Genomic DNA, 26,051 nt, shown 5'->3' on the forward strand with positions numbered 1-26,051 from the left:
CAGTATGGGTCTATATAGTAGAGGACTGAGGAGGGTCTAGGGTACCATACATGTTGTAAGACTGTCCAAAACGTCCAAAAGTAAAAATTACTTCAGCTTTTGACACTTACATATACAAATACATACTCTCTAAGGAAAAAAGAGGCAGTAGCTCCATATATAAAGAGATGTCTGTAAACTATTCCCTCTTGTTCTAAGTTTTGTTCTCCCTGTATTTGTCTTGGAATTTTAGTTTATTGCTACTTCTGTCCTCTGGCTTATAGAAATACACACACACACACACACAACTTCTCCTTTGCAACAACCTAGGCTTAAGAAAATTCATTTTTGGCTAGTTGAAGCAATATTTCCTGAAATAGAGTACTTGGTGCAACTATTTCAGACTCAACTAGGATACTTGTTTGGATAAAGATTTAGTGTGTCTCACCCCAGACTTACTAAGTCAGAGTTTCTGGGGTGTTCTGAACTTCTGCACAGTCTCAATTCTGAGCTACTGAGCTCAGAAACTACTGAGCTAAAGGAAAAAGGACACTGGTTGGACTTTTCTAAAATGAAATAATACCTGCCTCACTGACTGTTATGAAAACATCTATATGAAGTAATGGATGTCCAGTTGGTGATGTACGGCAGTCAGTGCTTAATAGCCATGCCTGGCACAGTGTAGACACTCTACAAGCATTTGTGAACAAATGAATAACTGCATTTTATGAGCAGCCCTACTCCCCCTCTAAGGCCAATCTCAAAATGTTTTCATGTTTAGTAAATACATAAATCAACTCCAAAAGCATTGAAATGAACTATAGCCTTTGCTAAAGTTGTTATTTTCCAGGGAAATAATATAAGAGGGTTTGCATTACACAATGAAGCTTCCTAAATACCTTTAAAAATACTCTCAAATTTCCACTCCCAGTAGCCGCTGCCACCACCACTTCTGCTCTTTCTCATGAGTATACCCTCCTGCAATTACCTTCTCTGCGTCTCACCTCCATGGGCCAAGCTCAAGCTGCTTTCTCCCATTCCAGAAGCCCATGAGACACCTATCTCTCAAAACACGTTTGTGCCCCCCTGTTTCTCCTAACTGCATTCCCACTCATCAACCTGCTCAGCAAATCCAGGAACCTTCCCCAGAATTCACCCTCCATGGAACGTCAGGGGTGGAGGAGTGATGGGGAAGAAAGAGTAGTTTTAAATATTAATAATTATTTCCTCAGTCACTTAGGAGCTTATTAATGTGTATTTATTTTTATACATCACTGGAGATGGGGGTCTTCAATTTAACTATAATCCGAAACAGGTGATTTTTGTTATTGTTGTTCTGGACCAACTGAAATATATATGTGAACTTAAAGGGTCCTCCAAACAAAATTGCACTGTTACAACCCCAACAGGAGGTTGACAAGAATAGGAATTTATAGTGTGCTAGGCAGTGGTTCCTAATGTCAGTCTTGTTCTTGCTTGAGTATTTGGCAGTGAAGGAAATTAATGAACAAACTAAATTCCCCCTAAGATTAGCAATGGTTCCTGAAAGCAAAGTTTTTCCTGGGCTTTGGGGAAGGAAACCACATTGGCCGGAAGGAACTATACCATCCACTCTGCAAGTTCTGTTTCAAATCACCTTCTTACATTTTGCTCAAGGAGAAAATATGAAAAGACCACTAGTAAGAAAGGAGAGATGAATTTCCTATCCATCTGTCAAGATATTGTGTGATTATCTCTGCCTTATCCTAGGAGGTATAGTATAACCACTCTAAAAAAAAAAAAAATCTTAGGAAGTAAAGCTCCAGAGTTTAAGGAAAAAGTTGAAAGCAGAATTTAAATTTGAACAACTGGGGAAACACACATTAAACTATGAGAATGATTTGCCCCAAGGAGTCCTGTGTGTCTGCTCTTTGTGTGTTACACATCACATTTAGGTACCAGATTCCTGGCTTTTGCTCTCAGGCTTTTGGTGGAAGTGAATCATCATTTCTAAGACATGAGGACTGTGATGATTCACCAGCAAGCTTATCATATCACGTATGAACTCCTGAGGAGATCTGACTTTCACCATCTGGCTTCTACTGTATATTGAATGATTCTGGCCAAAACACTCATCTCTGAACCTCTGTTTGCCTACTGAGAAGACAAGAATTATAAGTGTTCAACCACCTCATAAAGGTTGTTATAAGGCTCACCTGAGATGATAAAGGGAAAAACACTTTGTAAGCAAGACAGCGTGTTTGTAGCTTGTCCGTCCCAGCTCAGTCGCTAAGCTGTGTCCAGTTCTTTGCGACACCATGGACTGAAGCCTGTGCACTCCTCTGTCCATGGGATTTCCCGGGCTAGAATACTGGAATGGGTTGCCATTTCCTTCTCCAAGGGATCTTCCAAATCCGGGGATCCAATGTGCGTCTCCCAAATTGCAAGCAGATTCTTTACCACTGAGCCGCCAGGGAAGCCCCTGTACTTTTTGCCCAGAATCCTAGAAATTCCACTTACCCATCAAAGTGGCATTGAACACATGTGCAATCTAAGAGTACCCCTCCTGCCCCCAAGTCTTGGTAAACCACCTCAAAACAGTGTACACTTGTCTGGAAAGCCAGGGTTTGAGCATGTTCAGGGAAACCTAGACCAGATCTTAAGAGTGTCTATCAGGCTGTCTGCGGAATTTTTCTTTCTGAGCCGACAGCACACGTTGGTGTCGGGGGACTTTGGTGTCGGTGGACTTCGGGTGGTGTTCCAAGTCAAAGTCAGGACTGGGATGTCTCAACAACGGTTTTTGGTTAGGGATGTGTCTCCTTGTGTGTTATCCAGGGCAGCATCTCTTGCCACCTCCAGCAGGATAAAATCCGGGACCCACTTAAGGCTACATCAGTCTCTCTGCGTCTGCCTACTTCCGTTGGGAACACGCGTCCAACTCCCTCGTCCTAAGTAGCTCTCAGGACACACAAAGCAGCTAGTTACGACGCTGTAATGGAGAGTCCTGAAGGAAAAGTATTAGTTTTAGGCTGGTTGATGCAGAGCTTTGGTGTTTTCTCTGCTGTTCCTTCCCTCCACTACAAGACAAACTGTGACCAAGGAACCCTAGAGTCCTATGGGCGGGGAGCGAACCAGCGTACTCCGCGTATGATGAGGGGCTGACAAGTGGTCCCCAAAGAATCTTGCTTCTGGATTTACCCAACTGTCTCAGGACCCCAAACAGCTTCTTTGGTGATGTGAATGTTGGACCATAAAGAAGGCTGAGCGCTGAAGAACTGATGCTTTGAAACTGTGGTGCTGGAGAAGACTTGAGAGTTCCTGGGACTTCAAGGAGATCAAACTAGCCAATCCTAAAGGAAATCAACCCTGAATATTCATTGGAAGGACTGATGATCGAGCTCCAATACTTTGGCTACTTGATGCGAAGAGCCGACTCATTGGAAAAGACCCTGATGCTGGGAAAGACTGAGGGCAGGAGGAGAAGGGGACGACAGAGGATGAGATGGTTGGATGGCATCACCGACTCAATGGATATGAGTTTGAGCAAGCTCCGGGAGTTGGTGACGGACAGGGAAGCCCGGCGTGGTGCAGTCCATGGGTCGCAAAGGGTCGGACATGAGTTAGAGACTGAACAACAATCTCCCCCCACGGCTCCCCCCCCCCCTCCGCCACACACACACAAGGGGAACAACTCCACACTGCAGAACACCAGACAACGAATCTGGAAGTGATGGGGGAAACCTGCTTTAGACAGGCACGTTTCCAGCGAGGCTCCAGGCGCTGCTCTGCTGGCCTCCCCGCACTTCGCCTCCCTCCGCCGGGGTCGGCGGGCGGGGCTGCCGTGACTCCGCCCCGCGCGGTCCCTTTCTCCCGCCCCCGGCCCCGCGGCGACTAGACCCCCGGGCGGGCGAGCCCCCGGCCGCAAGCTCCTGAACCCCGAGCTGCAGTGGGGCCACCGTTGCATCGGGCAGAGCCCCGCGGGTGCCTGCGCCCTGCCCCGGGGCGGCCGCCTGGGCTGGCTCAGCGCTGGCTCGGGGCTCTCCATGCTGCGGGCCCCGGGGCTGCGGAGCCGGCCGGGTGGCTTCTGCGATGGCGACAGAAGCGGAGGCGGCGGCGAGAGGTGAGGTTGCGGGCGAGGGGCTCCGGCTGCGGGAGTGGCGCCCGGGCCTGCCTGGATCGAGCGGCCGGTGCGCGAGGCCAGGTGGGCTCACTTTGTCTGGGGCTCTCCTCCGACCTCGCATCACTTCGGCGGGCTTGGGGGCCGAGGTCTTCCCTTGCGGCACAGGTGCTGCTCGGCGCCCAGAGCATCCTCGCCCGGAGCGGGAGGTGGGGGTTGACGCCAGCGATCGCTGCCGGCTTTCGAACTGCCCGCAGCCCCATTTCGGGGCCCCGGGTCGGACGTTTCAGCGAAGATGAGCTGGCAAGGGACCGTCCACCCAGCGATCTCGCTGGGCGCCCACTTCTCAGTCGGCAAGGATTGCTGCGCAGACTTCTTAGATTTCGTTTTTCCCCTTCATAAACCATTTGCTATTAGCCGTTGAAGGAGCTCGAGCTCTGCGATCCTCTCCCCTCTGAACTGGAAATTCTCACTTCTATTCCGTTCTTTAAAACCTGCCCAGCGGTGGATCTGGCAGGCAAGCGCGGGGAGGCAGGTCCCCCACATTTCTTATTCTTGAAAACCACAGATTGCACCGCAACAGTCCTCTGTCAGCGAGAGGCGGCTCTTGTGCCATTTCAGCACTAGGAAAGTCATCCGTGGAATTTGTTTCGTTTTATATTATTTTGGAGTTTATGTAAATTGAGTTGGAAGCGTTGCTACGTCTTTTTCCTTTCTCTAGTGTTCTCTGGCGACATTCTCTGGTCTCTCATATGACTTCTTATAATTATGGACTGATCATAAAGTATTTGTTACTTAAGACGGACAGGAGGCAGGAAAAAAACATGTAAATAACTAAAAGACTGGCAGAGAGAAGTTCAGGGAAGCAGTTTGTTAAATCTCCCCTTTCCTTTTAGAATATTGTGATGCGTTTAGATTCTTCTGGGAAATACAGCAATGAGAAGAGGTCTTTTGAAAATCTAATAGGGGATTTAGATCATGGAGAGGTTTCTGAAATTCTATCATTTGAATATTTGAAATCTTTCTGGTCTATGTGAAGATGTGAGAAGGCACTGGTTTGAAAAGAGAAGGTAGTATTCATCATTTTAAGCCCAGAAATCCTGTTTTGGCTGTGACTGAACTCTGCCCTTTACTATGTCACCTGGGTTAAGTTACTTAGCATTAGTCTTTTCCTAAAGTGGGGATAATTTTAGTATCTGTCTTATAGGATTGTTAGAATTAAGTGAGATATAAATATATATATATATATTGTTTCATTTGGGTATGCTTTTATTACTGATAAAATTTAGCGTAGAGGCTACAAGAGTCATTTTGGACAAAAGTTTTGCTTTAAGGTTTTGTAATAGTTTCAGCTCCTTGTTGTTCACCATTTCTCCCTAAAAAGTCTTGTGTGTGTTTGTTTCTCTGCTTTTTTTTTTTTTTCCCTAAGAAGAGCCTGGAGAGAAGCATCAGTGTTTCACATCCCTGTGATTTTGACTGATGTTTACCTCCCTTTTCCCTTCTCCTTTTTTTCTCCTGGCATTTACTGTCCCATGTTGCGCCATTGATGTCTGTGGACACTGGGTGTCTACATAAATGTCCACCCTCCCTGGAATCTGCATCCTTGTTTCTGATACCATATTTAAGCTCTAGACAGGGGATAGCTGTTAATGACATGCTTTGGCACAAATGGTGATGTCTCACTCAGTGTGTCTGAAACTGAGCCTGTCATCTCCCTCCTTATCCCAAATGGCTCTTCCTCCTGCCATAGTTGTGGTCCTCTCCTTTAATCCAGAAGTCTGAGAGTCTGTTTTACTTCCCCTTCTTCTATGCTCCCTAGGGTGACTACACAGACCTTAATTCTGCCCCATCTTCTCCGCACTGCCATTGCTGGAGGTCACACTCTGATCACCCCTTATTTGGATGGCTGCTTCACTTCTGCCTTTGACTGGGCCTCCTGAACACCCACCTTCTGTCCTTGCACCAGGGCACTATCCTATCCCTCCTTTGATAGGATCTTCAGTAGCTCTCCATTCCTATGTTAAAAAAGTTCAAAGTTCTCAACCCACCATTCAAGTCTTTCGGGCATCTGACCAGTCTTTGCAACCTCATCCTGAGTCCTACCTTTTCATCTTCCAGAGCTCCCTGTCTCCAAGCCTGTGTTCCTGTTTGAGAGCTCCTTGGACCGTTGCCTCTTTGCCCTGGCTCTGTAGTCTCCTTTGCCCCACTCACCCTTCTTTTTGCAACTGGCCCTCATGACCAATATACCCCTCTCCTTCCCTGGGCTAACTAATTTTCTTGAAGATGTTTTTAAAGATATGCTATCCTTTAGGAAACATCTTACACCCTCCTCTATTAGCCAGAATATAGTTGAGGTGACTTTAGAGAGACTTAAACAAGAATTGTTCTATGTACATGAAAGCCTAACTAGAGAGTAGAGTGGCTCGCTCTATGAAGTTATCCAGGGTCTGTGTTCCTTCTTTGTTTTTAAAACATTTTTATTGGAGTCTAGTTGCCTTACAATGCTGTGTTTGTTTCTGCTGAGCAGCAAAAGTGAATCAGTTACACATATGCATATATCCACTGTTTTTCAGATTTCCTTCCCATTTAGGTCACCACGGAGCACTGAGTAGAGTTCCCTGTGCTATATAGTGGGTTCTCATTAGTTCTCTGTTTTATACATAGTAGTGTATGTCAATCCCAGTCTCCCACGTATATTCCACTCCCCTTTGGGCTTCCAGGTGGCGCTAGTGGTAAAGAGTCCACATGCCAGTGCAGGAGACAAAAGAGATGTGAGTTCGATCCCTGCTTCAGGAAGATTCCCTGGAGAAGGGCATGGCAGTCCACTCCAGTACACTTCCCTGGAGAATCACATGGACAGAGGAGCCTGGTGGGCTACAGTCCACAGGGTCCCAAAGAGTCAGACATGACTGAAGCAACTTAGCACACACCCCTTTGGTAAACATAAGTTTGTTCTCTACATCTGTGACTCTTTCCTTTGCAAATAAGTCCATCTGAGATATAAATGTATTTAAATATATATATATATATATATATATAGTACTCCATAAATGTTAGCTTAATATAGTTGTTATTAATTTACAGCTTCAGTTTGCTTTCTGAAAGTAATGAATCTCGTGTCTATTAAGAAAGTATTGTTGCACTCAAGTGTGTTGTTGCACTCACGTTAAAATTGGCCAAATATTTGGGCTTTTCTGAAAAAGAGGGGTATGAAAATACACCTGCTAATTCAAAATATGGCTTATACCAGGTAAGTCTTTATGATAAGTTTTTGGACAAAGAATTTATTGCTATTTAGCTGCATACCAGATGTTAACTTGGGGATGATCAAAATTAATCATTTTTCAGTAAAAGGAACAAAGTCTCCACAGGGCCTCAGAGGGCCAGCGTTTATTGAGCTCCTATTATGTACCAGGCATTTCTTAGCCTCATACCAGTCCTGTGATGTGGGTGATACCATATGCCTTTCATCAATGAGGTAAAAAAACTGAAGCTGTAGCCAGAAATTGACAAACAAACCTGAAGTTAAGCTCTGTGACTCCTGGCTGGGCTGCTCTTCTTTCTTTCCTGTCTGCTTGGATGGTTAATGGGCAGTGTGCTCACTGCCAGACACTCTGTCTAAAGAGGGAGAATTATTGTTGCAACTTCTCCCATTCCTGGAGGAAAAAAACAAAACAGGTCTCTATATCAGAATCCAGGGCCACAGGTTTTTTTCCCCCTGGTGCAAAATCCCTCCATATTCCTTTTTCCTAGGCAGACTGACATCAGGCCTTCACAATAAAATGAAAATCAGGGAATTCTCTGGTGGACCAGTGGTTAGTGGTTAGGGCTCTGTTTCTACTGCAGGGGGCTTGGGTTCAATCCCTGGTCTGGGAACCAAGATCCCACATGTCATGCAGTGCAGCCCAAAGGGGGGGAAAAATCTAATAATGGTGATATGGAAAAAAATCCCCATGGTTTGATTACACTGCTGAAAAAATTGAGGGAGCTGGTTTTGAAGATGGCCACCAAAAATCAGCTGGTACCTAACATGATTGCCTGCTCACTTGTTTTTGATGGGTTGATGGTAAACAACAAGATTAAGCAAGCTGCCATGCCAAGTGACTGGCACCTTCTGGTAAATGATTCCAGAATCCTTGGAGTTAGGGAGCAGGCATTCTCGGGAGAGCAGCACATGTCCCAAGGCTGATTGCCAGATTTGGTCTTGGGTCTAGGCATACAAGGGGCAACTTTCTCGCCTTCCCTTCCCCCACTTTTTACCATCCCCTGTTTTCACCTGTGATGCTATCATACCCAACTCTTTTGAGGGGTAGTTCTGCAATTATGTAGTGGCTTAAATTCATTTTTGTGACTCAGATATCGAAAGTCACGTCCTAGTCCACTGTGCATAAACTACTCTTCTTGTCCTAGTCCTTCAGTCTGATGTGCGTTACTCAAGATAAACCAAGATGGGCCAAAAATGACTTTTGGCATGTTTTAGTGGGAGGAAAGCAAGAGCAAAAGAGAGAAAGGTGGAGGAGTGAGAGAGGAGGTTTGGAGTAAAGAGAGAGGAGGAGAGAGGGAAAGAGCTGCGGAGAAACATTGTTGAAGACGGAGGATGGAGAAGGTGGAGAAGGGGAGTGGAGAGGAACTGAGCCCCTGCGGCAGGTCGGGGGAGGGCTGAGGAGGGATGGAGGTGAGGAGAGGTGCAGGGGAGAAGGAAGGGTAGGGACTGCCACGCATTAGAGTTTGACTCCAGGAAAAAAGGAAATCTAATGTTTAAAATCCATTGGAAAGCCAAAATATTAGTAAACAGTGATTTCAGTATACTTTTTTCCTTGTGGAAAGACTTCTTGATTCTGAAAAGCGTGATCTGGACTTCCCCTCATGGTACAGTGGATAAGAATCCGCCTGCCAATGCAGGAGACATGGGTTCAATCCCTGGTCTGAGAAGATTCACTTGCCACAGAGCAATTAACGCCTGTGAGCCACAGATACCGAGTCTGACCTCTCGGGCTCGCAAGCCACAACTATTGAAGCCTGTGCACCCTAGAGCCTGCGCTCTGCAACAAGGGAAGTTTCCACAGTGAGAAGCCCACACATCACAATGAAGAGTAGCCCCCGTGCTCCACAACTAGAAAAAGCCCAGACAAAACCACAAAGAACCGCCAGCACAGACCAAAACAAATAGAAAAAGGAAAAGCACGATCTCTTTCTGTGTGGTGAATATTAATTAGAGCATCCTTTTGAAATCTCTTCCTTTGCGTAATGTTCAGAATATCGTAAACAAGATAATAAGATGTCATTCGACAGCCTTAATTTCAGTTGCCTTGAGCTGAAGACCTCGGTGCCTGGCATCCATCCAGGTGGTTAGTCAGCATCAGCACCACCAGGGTCTCAGTGAGCCAGCAAGAGGCAAGTGTCTCATCTACCTAACCCCCAGTTTTTAAACTTAAAATACTTTGAAACTAATTAAAATATTTAAATCAGTCTAGGTGTATAATATTAAAATTCTCATTTGAAAATACTTAATTGGTGGGCATGTCATTTGTCATTTATCTCAGTAAATTTCTGGGATTTCGTTTCTCTAGTTTTTAATCTTATGATTTAAACCTCTAGATCGTATCTTTACAGAAAGAGAGAAACAAAGAAGACTGAAGGAAAAGGAAATATAGAGAGAATCCTTCTTCCACTCAATCTGGTTTGCATTATTATAGTGACGTGAAAGTGAAAGTTGCTCAGTCCTGTCCGACTCTTTGCGACCCCATGGACTATACAGTCCATGGAATTCTCCAGGCCAGAATACTGGAGTGGGTAGCCATTCCTAGCTGTTCCCTTCTGCACGGGATCTTCCCAACCCAGGTCTCCTACATTGTCAGTGGATTCTTTACCAGCTGAGCCACAAGGGAAGCCCAGGTTTGCATTATAGGAGATTTACAATTGAGGGTTAAGATGATTGCTGTAAAACAGCAATTCCCAATACGTTCAAAATGTTTTACGTACAATATTTTATTGAATTTTTAAATGCTATTTTAAAATTAATTTTATTTAGTTATTGGCCCTACTCCACAGCATGTGGGATCGTTGTTCCTGGATGAAGGATTGAATTCAGGCCCCTTCAGTGGAAGCCCAGAGTCTTAACCACTGGACTGCAAGGGAAGTCCCATTACTTTTTTCACTTAGATAAGAAATACACTTTGCCCTCTGTTCCAAGCATAGCACAGAGGAAGTGGAGGACCATCCACTGGCTTGCTTTCTTAGCACATCTCCACTGCTTCTCCTTTACATGTCCTAGACAGTTATGTGAGGGAGCCTGCCCTCCCATGTATGGTCCAGGCCTCTCCTCAGGCTGTTGGCTGCTCCTAGACTGCCCTGTCCTCCCTCCAGATGGGCCTGTAAGGGGTCTCCTGTAGTTTTGAAGGCCAAGCTCCGGTGTCACTGTGTTTCCTCTACCCCTGGAACAGAAGAGCTGGTGCAGGAAAATGCATGAACTTTGGACCCAGTCAGAGTATGTGTGTGTACGTGCTCAGTTGTGTTCAACTCTTTGCAACCCCATGGACTGTAGCTCACCAGATTCTTCTGTCCGTGGAATTTTCCAGGCAAGAACACTGGAGTGGGTTTCCATTGCCTACTCCAGGAGTGGGAGTGTGGGTGCCAGTTAATACACTAGCTCTACGACCTTGACCAAATTATTTAACTTCTCTGAGCCCCAATTTCCTCATCTATAACATGGAGGTAAAAAATTACCTAACTTGAAGAGTCATGTGTCAGTTAAATGAGACGATTCCAAGCTAGTGAAATCTGACCTTCAACAGATGAGTTTCCTTCTCCTCATGAACCCTTCCCAGAACTTCTCCTACCCACTGATGGAAATGATTCTTCCCTTCTATTTCCTCACTGTAGTTTTTGGCGTGCCTACGAGAACCCTGTGCCCACTTGCCATGGCTTATTTAGGTATGTATCTTAGCTCCATCCTTGGGTTGCACATCCCTGAGAGAGCAGGGTTGGACCTGGCTCATCTTTACAGTCTTCACCTCCTTGCACTTAGTTCAGTTCAGTTCAGTCGCTCAGTCATGTACGACTCTTTGCGACTCCATGCATTGCAGCACGCCAGGCCTCCCTGTCCATCACCAACTCCTGGAGTTCACTCAAACTCAAATCCATTGAGTTAGTGGTGCCATCCAGCCATCTCATCCTCTGTCATCCCCTTTTCTTCCTGCCCCCAATCCCTCCCAGCATCAGAGTCTTTTCCAACGAGTCAACTCTTCACATGAGGTGGCCAAAGTACTGGAGTTTCAGCTTTAGCATCATCATTCCTTCCAAAGAACACCCAGGACTAATCTCCTTTAAAATGGACTGGTTGGATCTCCTTGCAGTCCATGGGACTCTCAAGAGTCTTCTCCAACACCACAGTTCAAAGGCATCAATTCTTCAGTGCTCAGGTTTCTTCACAGTCCAACTTTCACATCCATACATGACCACTGGAAAAACCATAGCCTTGACTAGACAGACCTTTTTTGGCAAAGTAATGTTTCTGCTTTTTAATATGCTGTCTAGGTTGGTCATAACTTTCCTTCTTATTAAGTACCTAGCCAAGCTTTTTGATTGTAAGTGACTGTTGGTTTAAGGTGCTGACAGGGCTAGTTTATTCATAAAACATATTGCTGTTCTAGGCAAACAGAGATGAAGAAACAGATGAAACAAGCAGAAGGACTAAAGAGCTTATAAAAGGAGAGATGAAAAATAGCCAAATATGTGTTGTAAAGACAGAACCTAGCACAATCTATGGTTTAACTGCTAGGAGTGAGCCTCCCCACCCACACTTGGGAAGAATTATATCTAGTTTGTGGGGGAGTTGGCTTTCAGAGAAGGGGTCAAGTTTAGTATTGAAGGGTAGATAACTTGTGGAGGCAGCAAAGAGGGTCATCCACAACAGATTAGATGTGTGTGTATGGAAAATCGTCAGTGATGTGCTTGGAAGAACTGGTGCTGGTCTGGCTGGGAAAAGTGGGAAAGGAAGGACTGACCTGTCCTTGCCTTGTTAATGTCGCCCAGCACTGCCCTCCCACCCTGTGATGCGGCAGGACAGTTAATGTGGAAAACCGGAGTTACAGGCTCTGGAAGGAAAGATCCGTGCATCTTCTTTTTGGTCCCTGGCCAGCAAGAGACCAGTTGTATCACCCTGAAATGTTACTTGCGGCATATTTCTGACCAGAAAGAAGAACATCAGAGGTCCTGGTTCCTGCCAGATGATAGTTATACGGTCTTAGCTTTCCCTCCAGGTGCATCTGGGCCACTACTTTTGCCCATCCTCTCTTCTCTGAAAAAAGTAGCTGCTTCTATCTTTAAATCCATTTCACATTCTTTCTTCTTAAAACCATCACTAGTGCTGTCTCATTTGTTCCTGTTGCAGCCTGCTGGGAAGCAGGTTTCTGGACTTCCATCCTCTGTCCAGTGTAATGGCCACTGATGTCCTCCTCTTATGGACATGTGCTCCAGGTCTCCCTGCAGACCCTTCCTATGCAGCCCCAGGGTGCAAGACTGAACAGAACTATCAACCTTGACTTCCAAAACAAGCAGTGAAGGTTTATAAACCAAAAGGACTCCATTGCCATGCACGTCTGAACACATTCCTAAAAGAGCACTCCTGTGTGTGATAACATCAGAAGATGTTTGTTGATTCAGACTCAGTGCAGAGGATCTCTGGCATAGAATTTACTCAAAAGCAGAAACACTTATGTACATCAAAATACCTCTTCATCTTTTCTTCTTTGGAGAGGAGAAGAGAGGGAGAAGAGATTGTCATTGAGCCTGGATGGTACGAAAGTATAGGTATTTTATAGACAGATTGTAAAAAAGAGATCAGTATACGATGGGCAGAATTGAAATTGAACACTTTACAGAACAGAGATCAATATATGTTTAAATGAATAGAAGATTGTGACAATTAGTAATTGTTTTGTCAAAATCTAGAAAACAGTTTTGATTGAAAAATTGAACATGGTTGCCAGCTTTACGTTTATTTCTCTCCTCAACCTCCTGGGTAGAGAATCGGATTTCCTCTCTGACTTACATGGTACCCAAAGGTAGGCCATGCTCGCACTACTGTGGAGACAAACAATATGGCCTTCTAGGGAGGCCACCTCTTCTCTAATGAGTCATCCAGGCAACAACACTGACCTAGAAAAGAGAGACCAAACCCGATTTCCCACGCATCCTGGGGCTAGTGGCTTCTTTAGGACAATTCTCTTTTCTTTTCCTTTCAACTTGAGTTCAACTAGCACTTTTGGCCTGTCAGTTCCTTTCAGCAGTAACCATTGCTCCTTCTGGGACATGTGGGTCACAAACTGTGCAGCCTGAACTTAGAAGAACATTCGAATTCACACCTCAACTTTCAGAAGACATCTAGGACAAATTCTTCATCAAGAGGTTTTTAAGTAATTTTTTGTTAGCTGCTTGTTTTGGAAGAAGAGCCTGAAGGCAGCTTTGGATTCGGATCATCATTGTAACTATGGTATGTTAATACATAAATAATATTAAAGTCATTAATGTCATGTTGGGTTTTATTACTTTTTAAACTCATACTGTGTTTCAGTTTGTAGGGCCTTAGCATTTTCATATTGCAAAGTCAGTGCTTCTTCTCTCACCCCATTTTAAAGGGTCTTTCTTCTGTCTAGAATAATCACCACTGGGTGAAAAGATACATAAATACTTTTGTGAACACTGATGAATTCTTTTTCTCAGAGTTAACTGAAGGTGTCTTATTTTGTCGATACGTTAGAGGTGAGGAACCATGATATCTTTTGTAGGTTCTGTATCAAATCTGACATATCAAGTCATGCCTGACTAGTATTGATCACGATGATAGTCTGCATCATGTTTTCTGTGTACTCATAACTTGCAAGAATTGTATTTGCCTGTGTAGCAGTGATGCGGGTATAGCTCATCAAAATTGTTTCTGTGCCTTTTGAAGAAACTTGCCAATGTTGAAAATGCTGAACCCTGCATTCTTCTTATTCTTGAAGATCAATCAGTCCTGGACCAAGTTAGGGGAATTTTCTGTTTCAGTGTGGAACAAATTCTGATGAGCTGCTTTTTCTTGCTCTTGCCCATCCCTGGATTAAGTTATAATGCCTATGAAAGGTTGGCCTTTTCTGGAATAGTCATCATCAGGAAAGCATTGTTAGGTGCTTGTATCACTCTGATTACATTCTGCATCACAACTGAATTGGTTCCCAAGACTCTGATTTCCTTATAGTCATCATGGGTGTTTCTGTTCCCTCTTTGCCCCATTTCAAAAGCTTAGCATGGATGATTCTCACCTTTTGGTTCTTCTAAATAGTTAATAATTCTTAACATCTACTATGTGCTAGTTCTCTAAATGCTTTACATGGTATAATTCACAAATCTTCAGCAAATCTATAAAATAGGTACTATTATTGTTTCATGTTTCTTTTTTAAAAATTATTTTTAATTGGAAGAGAATTGCTTTACAATATTGTGTTGTTTCTTCTATACATTAACATGCATCAGCTATAGGTATACATATGCTTCCTCTCTCTTAAACCTTCCTCCCACCTCCCACCTCATCCCACCCCTCTAGGTGGTCACAGAGCACCGTAATTGACTTCCCTGCATCACACAGCAAATTCCCACCCGCCATCAATCTTACGCATGGTTATGTACATATTTCTTTTTTTGGCTGCACAGCATGGCACATGGGATCTTAGTTTCCCAACCTGGGATGGAACCTGTGCCCCTTGCATTGGAAGCATGGAGTCATAACCATTGGACTGCCAAGGAAGTCTCTGTTTCATATTTCTCATGAAGAAACTGAGACACAGAGATTTTAAGTACCTTCCCCAAGGTAAAGTTTCCATAGTAAGTAGCTGAACCAGGATCAGAACCCAAACAGACTGGCCTCCAGAGCTTTTGTCTTTGTCTGCCATGACTGCTAGACCTCTGGGAAAGTGAAAGTGAATGTTAGTCGCTCAGTCATCTCCGATTCTATGTGAGCCCATGGATTGTAGCCAACTGGGCTCCTCTGTCCATGGAATTCTCCAGGCAAGAATACTGGAGTGGATTGCTATTTCTTCCTCCAGGGGATCTTCCCAACCGAGGGATCAAACCCAAGTCTCCTGCACTGCAGGTGGATTCTATACTGTCTGAGTCACCAGGGAAGCCTATAGATCTCTGGAGGAGGTGGCATTTCTGCGATGTTCTGATGTCTAAAATTGAACTTCTTTGAGGAGGGAGTGTGGAATATTGGCCTTTTTTGGCTTTGAGAAAATCTGAGCTCTCTCATCTTATAATTATGTCATCTTTGGCATGTGTATCAGTCAGGGTTCAACCAGAGGAGCAGAACCAATAGGGGATATGTATAGTGAGAGATTTATTACAAGGAAGTGGCTTGTGCAAATGCGAGGTCAGGCCACAGGACTGGAGTTCGTAGGGCCAGCCATCAGGAAAGGTGGGCTGGAGCTCTCAGGCACAGGCTGAAGCAGCTATCCATAGGTGGAGTTTCTTCTTCTTTAGGGAAACCTGGTGGGGAAGAATTCACCAGGAATGCAGGATACCCAGGCTCAATCCCTGGGTCTGGAAGAACCCCTGGAGAAAGGAATGGCAAGCTACTCCAGTATTCTTACCTGGAGAATTCCATGGCCAGAGAAGCCTGCCGGGCTACAGTTCGTGGGGTGGCAGAGATGGACACAACTTAGTGACTAACACTTTCACTTTTGCTTTCACTTTCAGCTGTGTTTTTAAGGCTTTCAACTGATTAAATCAGCTCCACCCAGATTGTCTAGGATAACTCTAAATCAAGGGTCTCTAACCCCTGGGGTGTGGACTGGTACTGGTCCGAGGTCTGTTAAGAACCAGGACTCACAGCAGAAGGTGAGTTAGGGTGAGCGAGTGAAGCTTCACCTGCTGCTCCCATCAATCACATTACTGCCCAAACCATGCCTGCCCCCTGTACATGGAAAATTGTCTTCCATGAAACTGGTTCCTGGTGTCAAAAAGGCTGGGGATTACTGCTCTAGATAACCCAGCCCTGACTCTAACCCTGACCCTAATCTAGGACAGTTTCCCCAGTTAAGGACAACTGATTATGGGATTTAATCACAGCTACAAAATACAGCAACACTTAGATTCATATCTAACTGAGTGCCTGAGGACTGTAGCCAGCCAGGTTAACACAAATACCATCACAGTAAGTGACTTCATTTCTGTGAACCTGTTTCCTCACATGGTAAACCCTCACCATAGGGCTGTTATGAGGATTGTGCAAAATTAGGTATAAAAAGATTACTGCCTGGTGTGTAAGGATTCAGTGCAAGATTATTAATTGGTGGTGGTGGAAGTGGGGCTGGTGACAGTGGCAGCCGCTGTGGTCTCACTAGTGGCTTCATCCCCGCTTTTGTCTCTCCTGTTCAGTCTGGTTCACTGCCGTGGTTGCTGCCTAATTGACATTCCTGCCTAAAATCTCTTCTTATCCATCTTTGTTTTTTTTCTGAAGACCATATTGGAGGCTTAAAGTAACTCTCTACTCTCCATCTTTGGAGAAGATGTCTTCCTGAAATCCAGACCCACTGTGTTTATAGCATTCCCCAACATTTTGGTGCAATGGTGTAACTCCCCTTGCTTGCTTAAAGCTTGTGGAAGGGAGAACTTCCTCTCCCAGTGGCACTGTTGTGGTTTTTAAAAACCTTTTCTGCAGTGATTGAGTGGGAAATGAATGAGAACTATTCCTCCAAAAGAGGCTATTGTATTTAAGTACTGTTTTGCTTTTATAATTAATTAATTAGTTTTGGCAGTGCTGGGTCTTCGTTGCTGCACTCTGGCCTTCTCTAGTCGTGGAGATGGTGTGGTGCGTGGGCTTCTCATTGCAGTGGCTTCTTTTGTTGCAGAGCACAGGCTCTAGAGCACACAGGCTTCAATAGTTGTGGCTCACAGTCTGAGCTGCCCCAAGACATGTGGAATCCTCTCTGACTAGGAACTGAACCCATGTCCCCTGCATTGGCAGGCAGGTTCTTAACCACTGGACCAGGAAAGTCCCTGTTTCTGTTTCTTTTATTGAAACTGTAGTGTAACACACAGCTAGGTGTCTTGTTTCTGAACCTCAGTTTCCTCCACTGTAAGGTGAATGAATTGGACAAGATGGTTTCTTTTGTTCCTTTTCCCTCCTCTTAACCTTTTATTACAAGTTAAGAAAATCAGATATATCTATATTTTAGGGTTTTCTCCAAATACTTTATAATAATTTTTATCTTTGTGAACAAAGTTTTTCTTCCCTCAGATCAAAAGAGAACCTTAAAAGGCAATACTTTGTTATAGTTGAATCAAATAGTACATAAAGAATTAGCCAAGAGAATTTCCCACTTCCCCACTCCATCAGATGAGAAACAACACATTAACGAATGAACTTAGGAACTGTGAAAATCTATAGGCATTGAATGTCATCCAGAAAGTGAGTGGGCTACATACCTTAACACTTTAAGATCATGTACCAGATTTTATTCACTGAAATTCATAAATGATACCTTTCCCCAATAGTTTGTCCTTTTTCGCCATTTCACTGCATCACCAGCAGCATGCAAGCTGGTTAATACCAGTTGAACCCCAGGATACACAGCAGGATTGATTAAATTTCCAATTCCATGAGGAATAAGTCTCTGGTCGCCATGTATTCCCAGCCTCTAGAGCATGGTGTCCGCTTTGTAGTAGCTTGGTGAATATGTACTGATGGCATGATATGCGGATGTCTTGGGATCACAGCTGACAGATTCTGCTCATCAGGTGACTAGCCCAATAGGGACTAGACTAGCTCTTCTCCTTCCATGCCCTTTCTACCTGTTGTACCTACTGTGCTGCAAACTGGGGAACTGGTTTTTGGGTTCATTCTAAGGTTTGGAAGCTCTAAAGTTTCTATCACTCTGTATCCTGCTTCTCCCATTCACACCTATGCAATTGGTTTGTGTTCCACCCTGAATGCTGCACCCTCATGATCAGATATGGAGAACCTTGCAGGAAATCCAGGACACCTTCTTATTTTAAAGCCATTTTTAGTACCTAGTCTGATAGGAATGGTGTAAGCAAATCCATGTCTCACCTCACACGTGCTCTGGAATATAAATGCCTTTTGTGCAGAGCAGGTCTGGGAGAGCCTCGACCCCTCCTTCCAAGTAGGAGGGATTTGTCATGTAGGAAACCAGATTCCCCTTTGGCCCATTTTAAGGCAGAAGGCTCAAGATAGCCCATGCAATGAACACAACTTAATCCCCACAGCTCCTGACACCCTTGCATTGTTCACTATCCTACTTCCAGACTGCTTCTCCACCCCAAAGTGGATCCTTTCTCCTATTTGCTGAGTGCTTGTCTGAGCCCACTATAGCATTCCTATCTCTTCCCTAGGGTCAACCTTGTGCTCACCTCTGTGACTCTGACTTGGGCCTCACTTTGCCTACGCTTTATTTGGTCACAGTGAATAACTCCCTCCTTTCCCCCTCCCTTTTTCTTGCTCAACACACCAGCCAGACATTTGGTTTGAAAATGTAAATGTCATGCTGGTCACTTTTGCAGATGGCATATTTTGAGGAGGCTTAGTCAATCTGGTAGATAGAATCTGAATCCAAAAAGATGTTGATAGGATGATATCAAAGAAGATGAAACTTAACAGCCAAAAAAAGGGCCAGCATCTAAGTGTAAAACAAAATGCACATCTTTAAAATGATAAAGATGTGACTTAACAACAGCCTGTAGAAAAGACAAGTTCAGATTTACTCCAAAAAAGCCCTGTTGGGAGTCAGGAGCCCCTCCTACATCAATGTGTGGCTGTATGATAAAGGGCAAGGAACTGAATCAACTATGAGACTCTGTTTCTTTCTTGGAAAAAGAGGGAGCTATACTGCATCATCTCTCATGTCAGTTACAGTTCTAAAATTACATAAACAAATGAATCAACAGTTTAAAGTGAAGGCCCCATATGTAAACTAAAAGCTAATGCAGTCTTATAAATAGTGAGAGTATAATCAGAACCTTATCCATCAAAGTTCTGTTCTCCTCTCTGTGGACTAGACAGCTCTTGGATGTTGAATACCAATCACACCACACGTCAAAGTATTTTTAACCAAAGTATATTCAGAAGAAAGCTAGCTAGTGATAAGGCAACCTATGGGTAATGTTTGAAAGGATCACATGGTTTGGTTTAGATGAGAGACAGATTTAAGACAAGGGTGTGAATATTATGGTTAGCCATCAAAGCTTGAGTTCTATGCTCTATACACTTTGAGAAGGAAATGGCAAGCCACCCCAGTATTCTTGCCTGGAGAATGCCATGGGCAGAAAAGCCTGGCAGGCTACAGCCTTGCATCCATGGGGTTGCAAGAGTTGGACATGACTCAGTGACTAAAGCAACCAACCATACAAATTGTCTAAGCTGCCACCTCCTTCCTGAAGACTTTACGGAGTGCTGTGACCCAGATTTCTCGAAAGACACCTTCCATTCTACCTTTCATTTGGGTATGTCTATACTTATTGGGCTTCCCAGGTAGCACTAGTGGTAAAGAACCTGCATGCCAATGAAGGGGACACATAACAGATGTGGGTTCAGTCCTTGGGTTGGGAAGATCCCCTGGAGGACAGCATGGCAATCCACTCCAGTATTCTTGCCTGGAGAATCCCATGGACAGAAGAACCTGGTGGGATACAGTCCTTAGGGTTGCAAAGAGTCAGACATGACTGAAGTGACTTAGCATGCATATTCTTATCTGGCTGAACTCTTTGAGGGTGAATGGCATGTCATACTTATCCTTGCATCCTCTCTAGCTTCTAATGCAGTGCCTTGCAACTGAACTGAAACTTATTAGACTTATCAGAAATGGAGATGACGGATAGAAATTATAGAGAGACTTTTTGGCCTTCCAAGAAGTAAACTTTTCAAATAATAAAAATGTCTTAAAAGTACACGGATAACTATGTAATTCATTGCACAACCTGTTCTTTAGAATGGATAGTTTGCTGCTGCTACTGCTGCTAAGTCGCTTCAGTTGTGTCCGACTCTGTGCGACCCTATGGACAGCAGCCCATCAGGCTCCTCCATCCACAGGATTCTGTAGGCAAGAATACTGGAGTGGGTTGCCATTTCCTTCTCCAATTCATGAAAGTGAAAAGTGAAAGTGAAGTCACTCAGTGGTGTCCGACCCTCAGCGACCCCATGGATAGTTTAAAAGGTGCTAATTGTTGGTGAGAATGGAGCAGCTGGAAGTCAGACTGATACTGGTGGAAATGTGAAAAGGCACAACCGCTTAGGGACACAGTTTGGCCATTTTCCCAAAAACATGTACCTACCTTGCAACTCAGTCATTCTATGTCTATGAATTTACCCAAGATAAATGAAAACATTGCCTACACAAAGATTGGTACACAAATATTTGTAGCAGCCTTATTTACAATAGCCTCCAATTGGAAATAAGCCAAATGGCCATCCACAAATGAATTAAATGGATAAACAAAAGATGATGCCAACTCAATAGAACATACATCAACAATAAGACCATACAACAACATGGATGAATCTCAAAACGTTATGAGGAAAAGAAGCCCAACTCAAAAGAATATGTCATATGATTCCATTTATATGAAGTCTAGACAATGCAGACAAATGGTCAAAAACAAGTCACATTTGCCTTGAATTGGGGTAGACGGAAGGGCATGGGAAGCATTTCCCAGTGTTTTCACATCTTAATTTTATGGTGGTTTTGATATATAGAAATTTTAACTTTTTAATGTAGTAATTTCCTTCCCAGTTTTTACATTTGGTATCATACTTTAAAAGTCCTCACTATCACTTCATGGGAAATAGATGGGGAAACAGTGGAAACAGCGTCATACTTTATTTTTGGGGGCTCCAAAATCACTGCAGATGGTGATTGCAGCCATGAAATTAAAAGACACTCCTTGGAAGGAATGTCATGACCAACCTAGATAGCATATTCAAAAGCAGAGACATTACTTTGCCAACAAAGGTCCGTTTAGCCAAGGCTATGGTTTTTCCAGTGGTCATGTATGGATATGAGAGTTGGATTGTGAAGAAACCTGAGCACCGAAGAATTGATGCTTTTGAACTGTGGTGTTGGAGAAGACTCTTGAGAGTCCCTTGGACTGCAAGGAGATCCAACCAGTCCATTCTGAAGGAGATCAGCCCTGGGATTTCTTTGGAAGGAATGGTGCTAAAGCTGAAACTCCAGTACTTTGGCCACCTCATGTGAAGAGTTGACTCATTGGAAAAGACTCTGATGCTGGGAGGGACTGGGGGCAGGAGGAAAAGGGGACGACAGAGGATGAGATGGCTGGCGGTATCACTGACTCAATGGACATGAATTTAAGTGAACTCTGGGAGCCGGTGATGGACAGGGAGGCCTGGCGTGCTACGATTCATGGGGTCTCAAAGAGTAGGACATGACTGAACGTCTGAACTGAACTGAACTTAAGGATTTGACCTGATATTAGGTATTGAATATTCCATCATTTCCTCAATTACTGAATGTGGGTGGTATATCAAGGATTATGTTAAACTAATACAAACTTAGTCTCTGGCCTCAAGGAGCTATGTCTGGTGAGAGAGATGGACTGGTGATGAGACAGTTACAGTGAAGTGAGATCAGCTCAATGATGGTGTCAATTACAAGGTGCTACTGGATTACAGGCATTTCCAGTTATGGGCATGCCTGGAGAAGAGAGCCAGGGAGCACTGTGACATGACTGGGGACTGTCACTTCGTGCCCTGTGGCTGCTGCCACAGGTCATGAATAAGAGAGTGGCATGGAATCTGGCTCATAGGGACTTTTATTTCATGTCATCTCAAATTCAGCGGGGAGCTAAACGCCTGAAACTAACACAACATTATAAGTCAACTATACTTCAGTTAAGAAAATTCAGTGGGGAGCCACAGTTGAGTTTTGAGCAATGGAATGGAATACTCAAGGTATTGGGCAGTGATCATACTGCTGCTGCTGCTGCTAAGTCGCTTCAGTCGTGTCTGACTCTGTGAGACCCCGTAGACGGCAGCCCACCAGGCTCCCCAGTCCCTGGGATTCTCTAGGCAAGAACACTGGAGTGGGTTGCCATTCCCTTCTCCAGGGGATCTTCCCAACCCAGGGATTGAACCCAGGTCTCCATTATAGCCAGGTCGCCATTAAAGACTGCATTACAGGCAGTCTTTACGGTCTGAGCCAGTAATTCCAGCCAGATATTCCCAGTGCATATAAAAGTTATACTCTACTGTAATCTAAGTGTACAATAGCATTATGTCTAAAAATATGTACATACCTTAATTTTGAAAACACTTTATTGTTAAAAAAAATACTAACCATCATCTGGTCCTTCAGTGAATCATGATCTTGCAATAGCAACATCAAAGATCCTGATCACAGAGCACTGTGACAAATATAATAATAATGAAAAAGTTTGAAATATTGTGAGAATTACCAAAAATGTGATGCGGGGACATGAAATGAGCTATTGGGAAAATGGCATTGATAGACTTGCCCATTCAAGGTTGCCACAGACCTTCAATTTGTAAAACAAACAAACAAAAACAACACAAGATCTGGGAAGTGGAATAAAATGAGGTATGCCTGTACCTTCATTTAGGTTTTCTGTTTATTCAGCCCTCTTCTATCCTTATTTTAATCACCGCCCCCGCCCCCCACCTCCAGGAGGCTGCCCCTTGTGTTCTGACATTTTCCTCTCCTGCCATCCCCTGATGTCATCCTGGGTGACTTTGGTCTTTCTTCTCTTTCCCAATGCATCTCATCTTCACTGCACTGCAGCGCCTCCTTGGGCACATCTTGTGTGTGTATTTGTACTCAGTCATGTCCAACTCGTTTGCAACCTCATGGCCTGAAGACCACCAGTCTCCTCTGTCCATGAGATTTCCCAGGCAAGAATACTGAAGTGGGTTGCCATTTCCCACTCCAGGGGATCTTCCCACATCTCCTGCATTGACAGGTGGATTCTTTACCAGTGCACCACCTGGGCCATCCCTGGGCACCTCTTACTTGGCTCTTGAATCAGCTGCAAATGCTTTACCTCTGAACTTTTCCCTACTGACCGTGGTCTTGTATTTTTATGACTCTCACACAAACATTCTAGCCACCTGCCTATTCTTTCAACCTCTTCTGGTGTCTCCTTCTTTCTTACCCATCATGTACTCTGTGACACACTATTTTACTATTGTTGTCCCTTGAATAACAGCGAGGGTTGGGGCATTGACCCCCAATATGATAAAAAAATCCATGTGTAACTTTAGAGTCTGCTATCTGTATCCATGGTTCTGCATCCATGGATTCAATTAACTGCAGACTGTTTAATACCCTGGTATGTCTTTAGTGAAAGAAATCTGAGTATAAGTAAACCTCTGCATTTCAAGCCCATGTTGTTCAACAGTCAATTACTGAATGTTGTAGATATTACTTATTCCTTTTCTTGACTTTCTGCATAACTCCCTAGAAATTGACTGATCTTGGGCCAGTAAAGCCACCTCTTTTCTCTGCTTTGGTTCTCCAGCTTTTAGACATCTTGCTACTTTTGAAGTCAAGGCCAAGAGAATAGAATTTCCTCCCTCTAGTTTATGTAGGAGAAGTGAATTTTTCTGTGATACATTGATGTTGTATCATTGTTAGGTGGGACCCTAATTCTCATGTGAAAGGTTGTTGATTTTTCCATGTACATGCTTGGCAGCAAAGCCTTATTTTCCCAGCCAGGCTGGAATAGCTTTGAGTACAACCTTCATTACAGAAATAAATAGGAACCCATGTAAGAAGTGAGCCATTCAGGTTGGGCATATGTGGACTGCATTAAGATGAAACTTATAGCTTATAATGGGAAACTAGTTCCTGGAAAACAGTGCAAATGTGCCTCCTGCTTTAGTGATAACTAGCCAAGAAATGTAGGGGACTGAGATGCAGTGTTAGGGAACTTCACTAGCTCTCTGGTACCTGGAAATCAAGTTCAAACTGCTTAGTGAGACATACAAGGCCCCCCACAAACTAACACAGTCTATTCTTTCAGCTTGATCTCCTGTTTCATGCTATATCCAGCCATATTGATCTACTTACTGTTTTCTAGTTGTTGTTGTTCAGTAGCTCAGTCGTGTCTAACTCAGTCTTTGTGACTTCATGGACTGCAGCATGCCAGGCTTCCCTGTCCTTCACCATCTCCTGGAGTTTGCTCAAACTCATCGAGTCAGTGATGCCATCTAACCATCTCATCCTCTGTTGTCCCCTTCTCCTCCTGCGTTCAATTTTTTTCCAGCATCAGGCTCTTTTCCTGAGTTGGCTCTTCCCATCAGGTGGCCAAAGTACTGGAGCTTCAGCTTCATCATCAGTCCTTCCACTGATTTCCTTCAGGATTGATTGGTTTGATCTCCTTGCTGTCCAAGCGACTCTCAAGTCTTCTCCAGCACCACAGTTTGAAGGCATCAATTCTTCAGTGCTCAGCCATTTTTATTATCCAGCTCTCACATCCGTACATGACTACTGGAAAAATCATGCATGCTTGCTAAGTCGCTTCAGTCATGTCACTAGCTCTTTGCTGACCCTATGCAGTAGCCCGCCAGACTCCTCTGTCCATCGGATTTTCCAAGCAAGAATCAGGAGTGGGTTGCCATTTCCTCCTCCAGGGCTTATAGTTTTGACTATACAGACCTTTGTAGGCAAAGTACTATCTCTGCTTTTTAATATATTATCTAGGTTTGTCATTGCTTTTCTTCCAAAGAGCAAGTGCCTTTTAATTTCATGGCTGCAGTCACCATCTACAGTGATTTTGGAGCCCAAGAAAGTGAAATCTGTCACTTTTCCTATTGTTTTTCCATCTACTTGCCATGAAGTGATGGGACCAGATGCCATGATCTTAGATTTTTGAATGTTGAGCTTTACGCCAGATTTTTCACTTTCCTCTTTCACCTTCATCAAGAGACTCTTTAATTCCTCTTTGCTCTCTGCTATAAGGGTGGTGTCATCTGTGTATCTGAGGTTATTGATATTTCTCCTAGCAATCTTGATTTTAGATTGTGCTTCATCCAGCCCAACATTTCACACGATGTACTCTGCATATACATTAAATAAGCAGGGTGACAGTATACAGCCTTGAGGTACTCCTTTTCCTATTTGGGACCAGTCTGTTGTTCCATGTCAGGTTCTAACTGTTGGTTCTTGACCTGCATACAGGTTTCTCAGTAGGTAGGGGAGGTGATCTGGTATTCCCATCTCTTAAGAATTTTCTACAGTTTGTTGTGATCTACACAGTCAAAGGCTTTAGCATAATCAATGTTTTTCTGAAACTCTCTTACTTTCTCTATGATCCAGCAGATGTTGGCAATTTGATCTGTGGTTCCTCTGCCTTTTCTCTATCCAGCTTGAACATCTGGAAGTTCATGGTTCACATATTGCTGAAGCCTAGCATGAAGGATTTTGAGCATTACTTTGCTAGCATGTGAAATGAGTGCAATTGTGTGGTAGCTTGAACATTCTTTGGCACTAGCCTTCTTTGGGATTGGAATGAAAACTGACCTTTTCCAGTCCTGTGGCCAATGCTGAGTTTTCCAAATTTGCTGGCATATTGAGTGCAGCACTTTCACAGCATCATCTTTCAGGATTTGAAATAGCTCAACTGGAATTCCATCACCTCCACTAGCTTTGTTCGTAGTGATGCTTCCTAAGGCCCACTTGACTCCACACTCCAAGATGCCTGGCTCTAGGCGAGTAATCACACTATCAGGTTATCTGGGTCATGAAGATATTTTTTGTATAGTTCTTCTATGTATTCTTGCCACCTCTTTTTAATATCTTCTGCTTCTGTTATGTCTATACCGTTTCTGTCTTTTATTGTGCCTATCTTTGCATGAAATGTTCCCTTGGTATCTCTAATTTTCTTGAAGAGATCTCTAGTCTTTCCCCTTCTATTCTTTTCCTTTATTTCTTGCATTGTTCACTTAAAAGGC

General features: G+C 43.9%; 1 protein-coding gene across 1 annotated transcript in view; it reads left to right on the forward strand.

The window, feature by feature from the left end:
- The first annotated feature begins 3,845 nt into the window (after positions 1–3,845).
- Positions 3,846–26,051, forward strand: part of BMAL2 (basic helix-loop-helix ARNT like 2) — a 99,889-nt gene continuing 77,683 nt past the window's right edge. Inside the window, exon 1 of the mRNA XM_070370055.1 lies at positions 3,846–4,078. Coding sequence (XP_070226156.1) covers positions 4,002–4,078 — 77 coding nt within the window. The 5' untranslated portion in view covers positions 3,846–4,001. The remainder of the gene's footprint in view (positions 4,079–26,051) is intronic.

The sequence above is a fragment of the Bos mutus genome, chromosome 5 (genome assembly GCF_027580195.1).
Source record: "Bos mutus isolate GX-2022 chromosome 5, NWIPB_WYAK_1.1, whole genome shotgun sequence".
NCBI lineage: Eukaryota > Metazoa > Chordata > Mammalia > Artiodactyla > Bovidae > Bos > Bos mutus.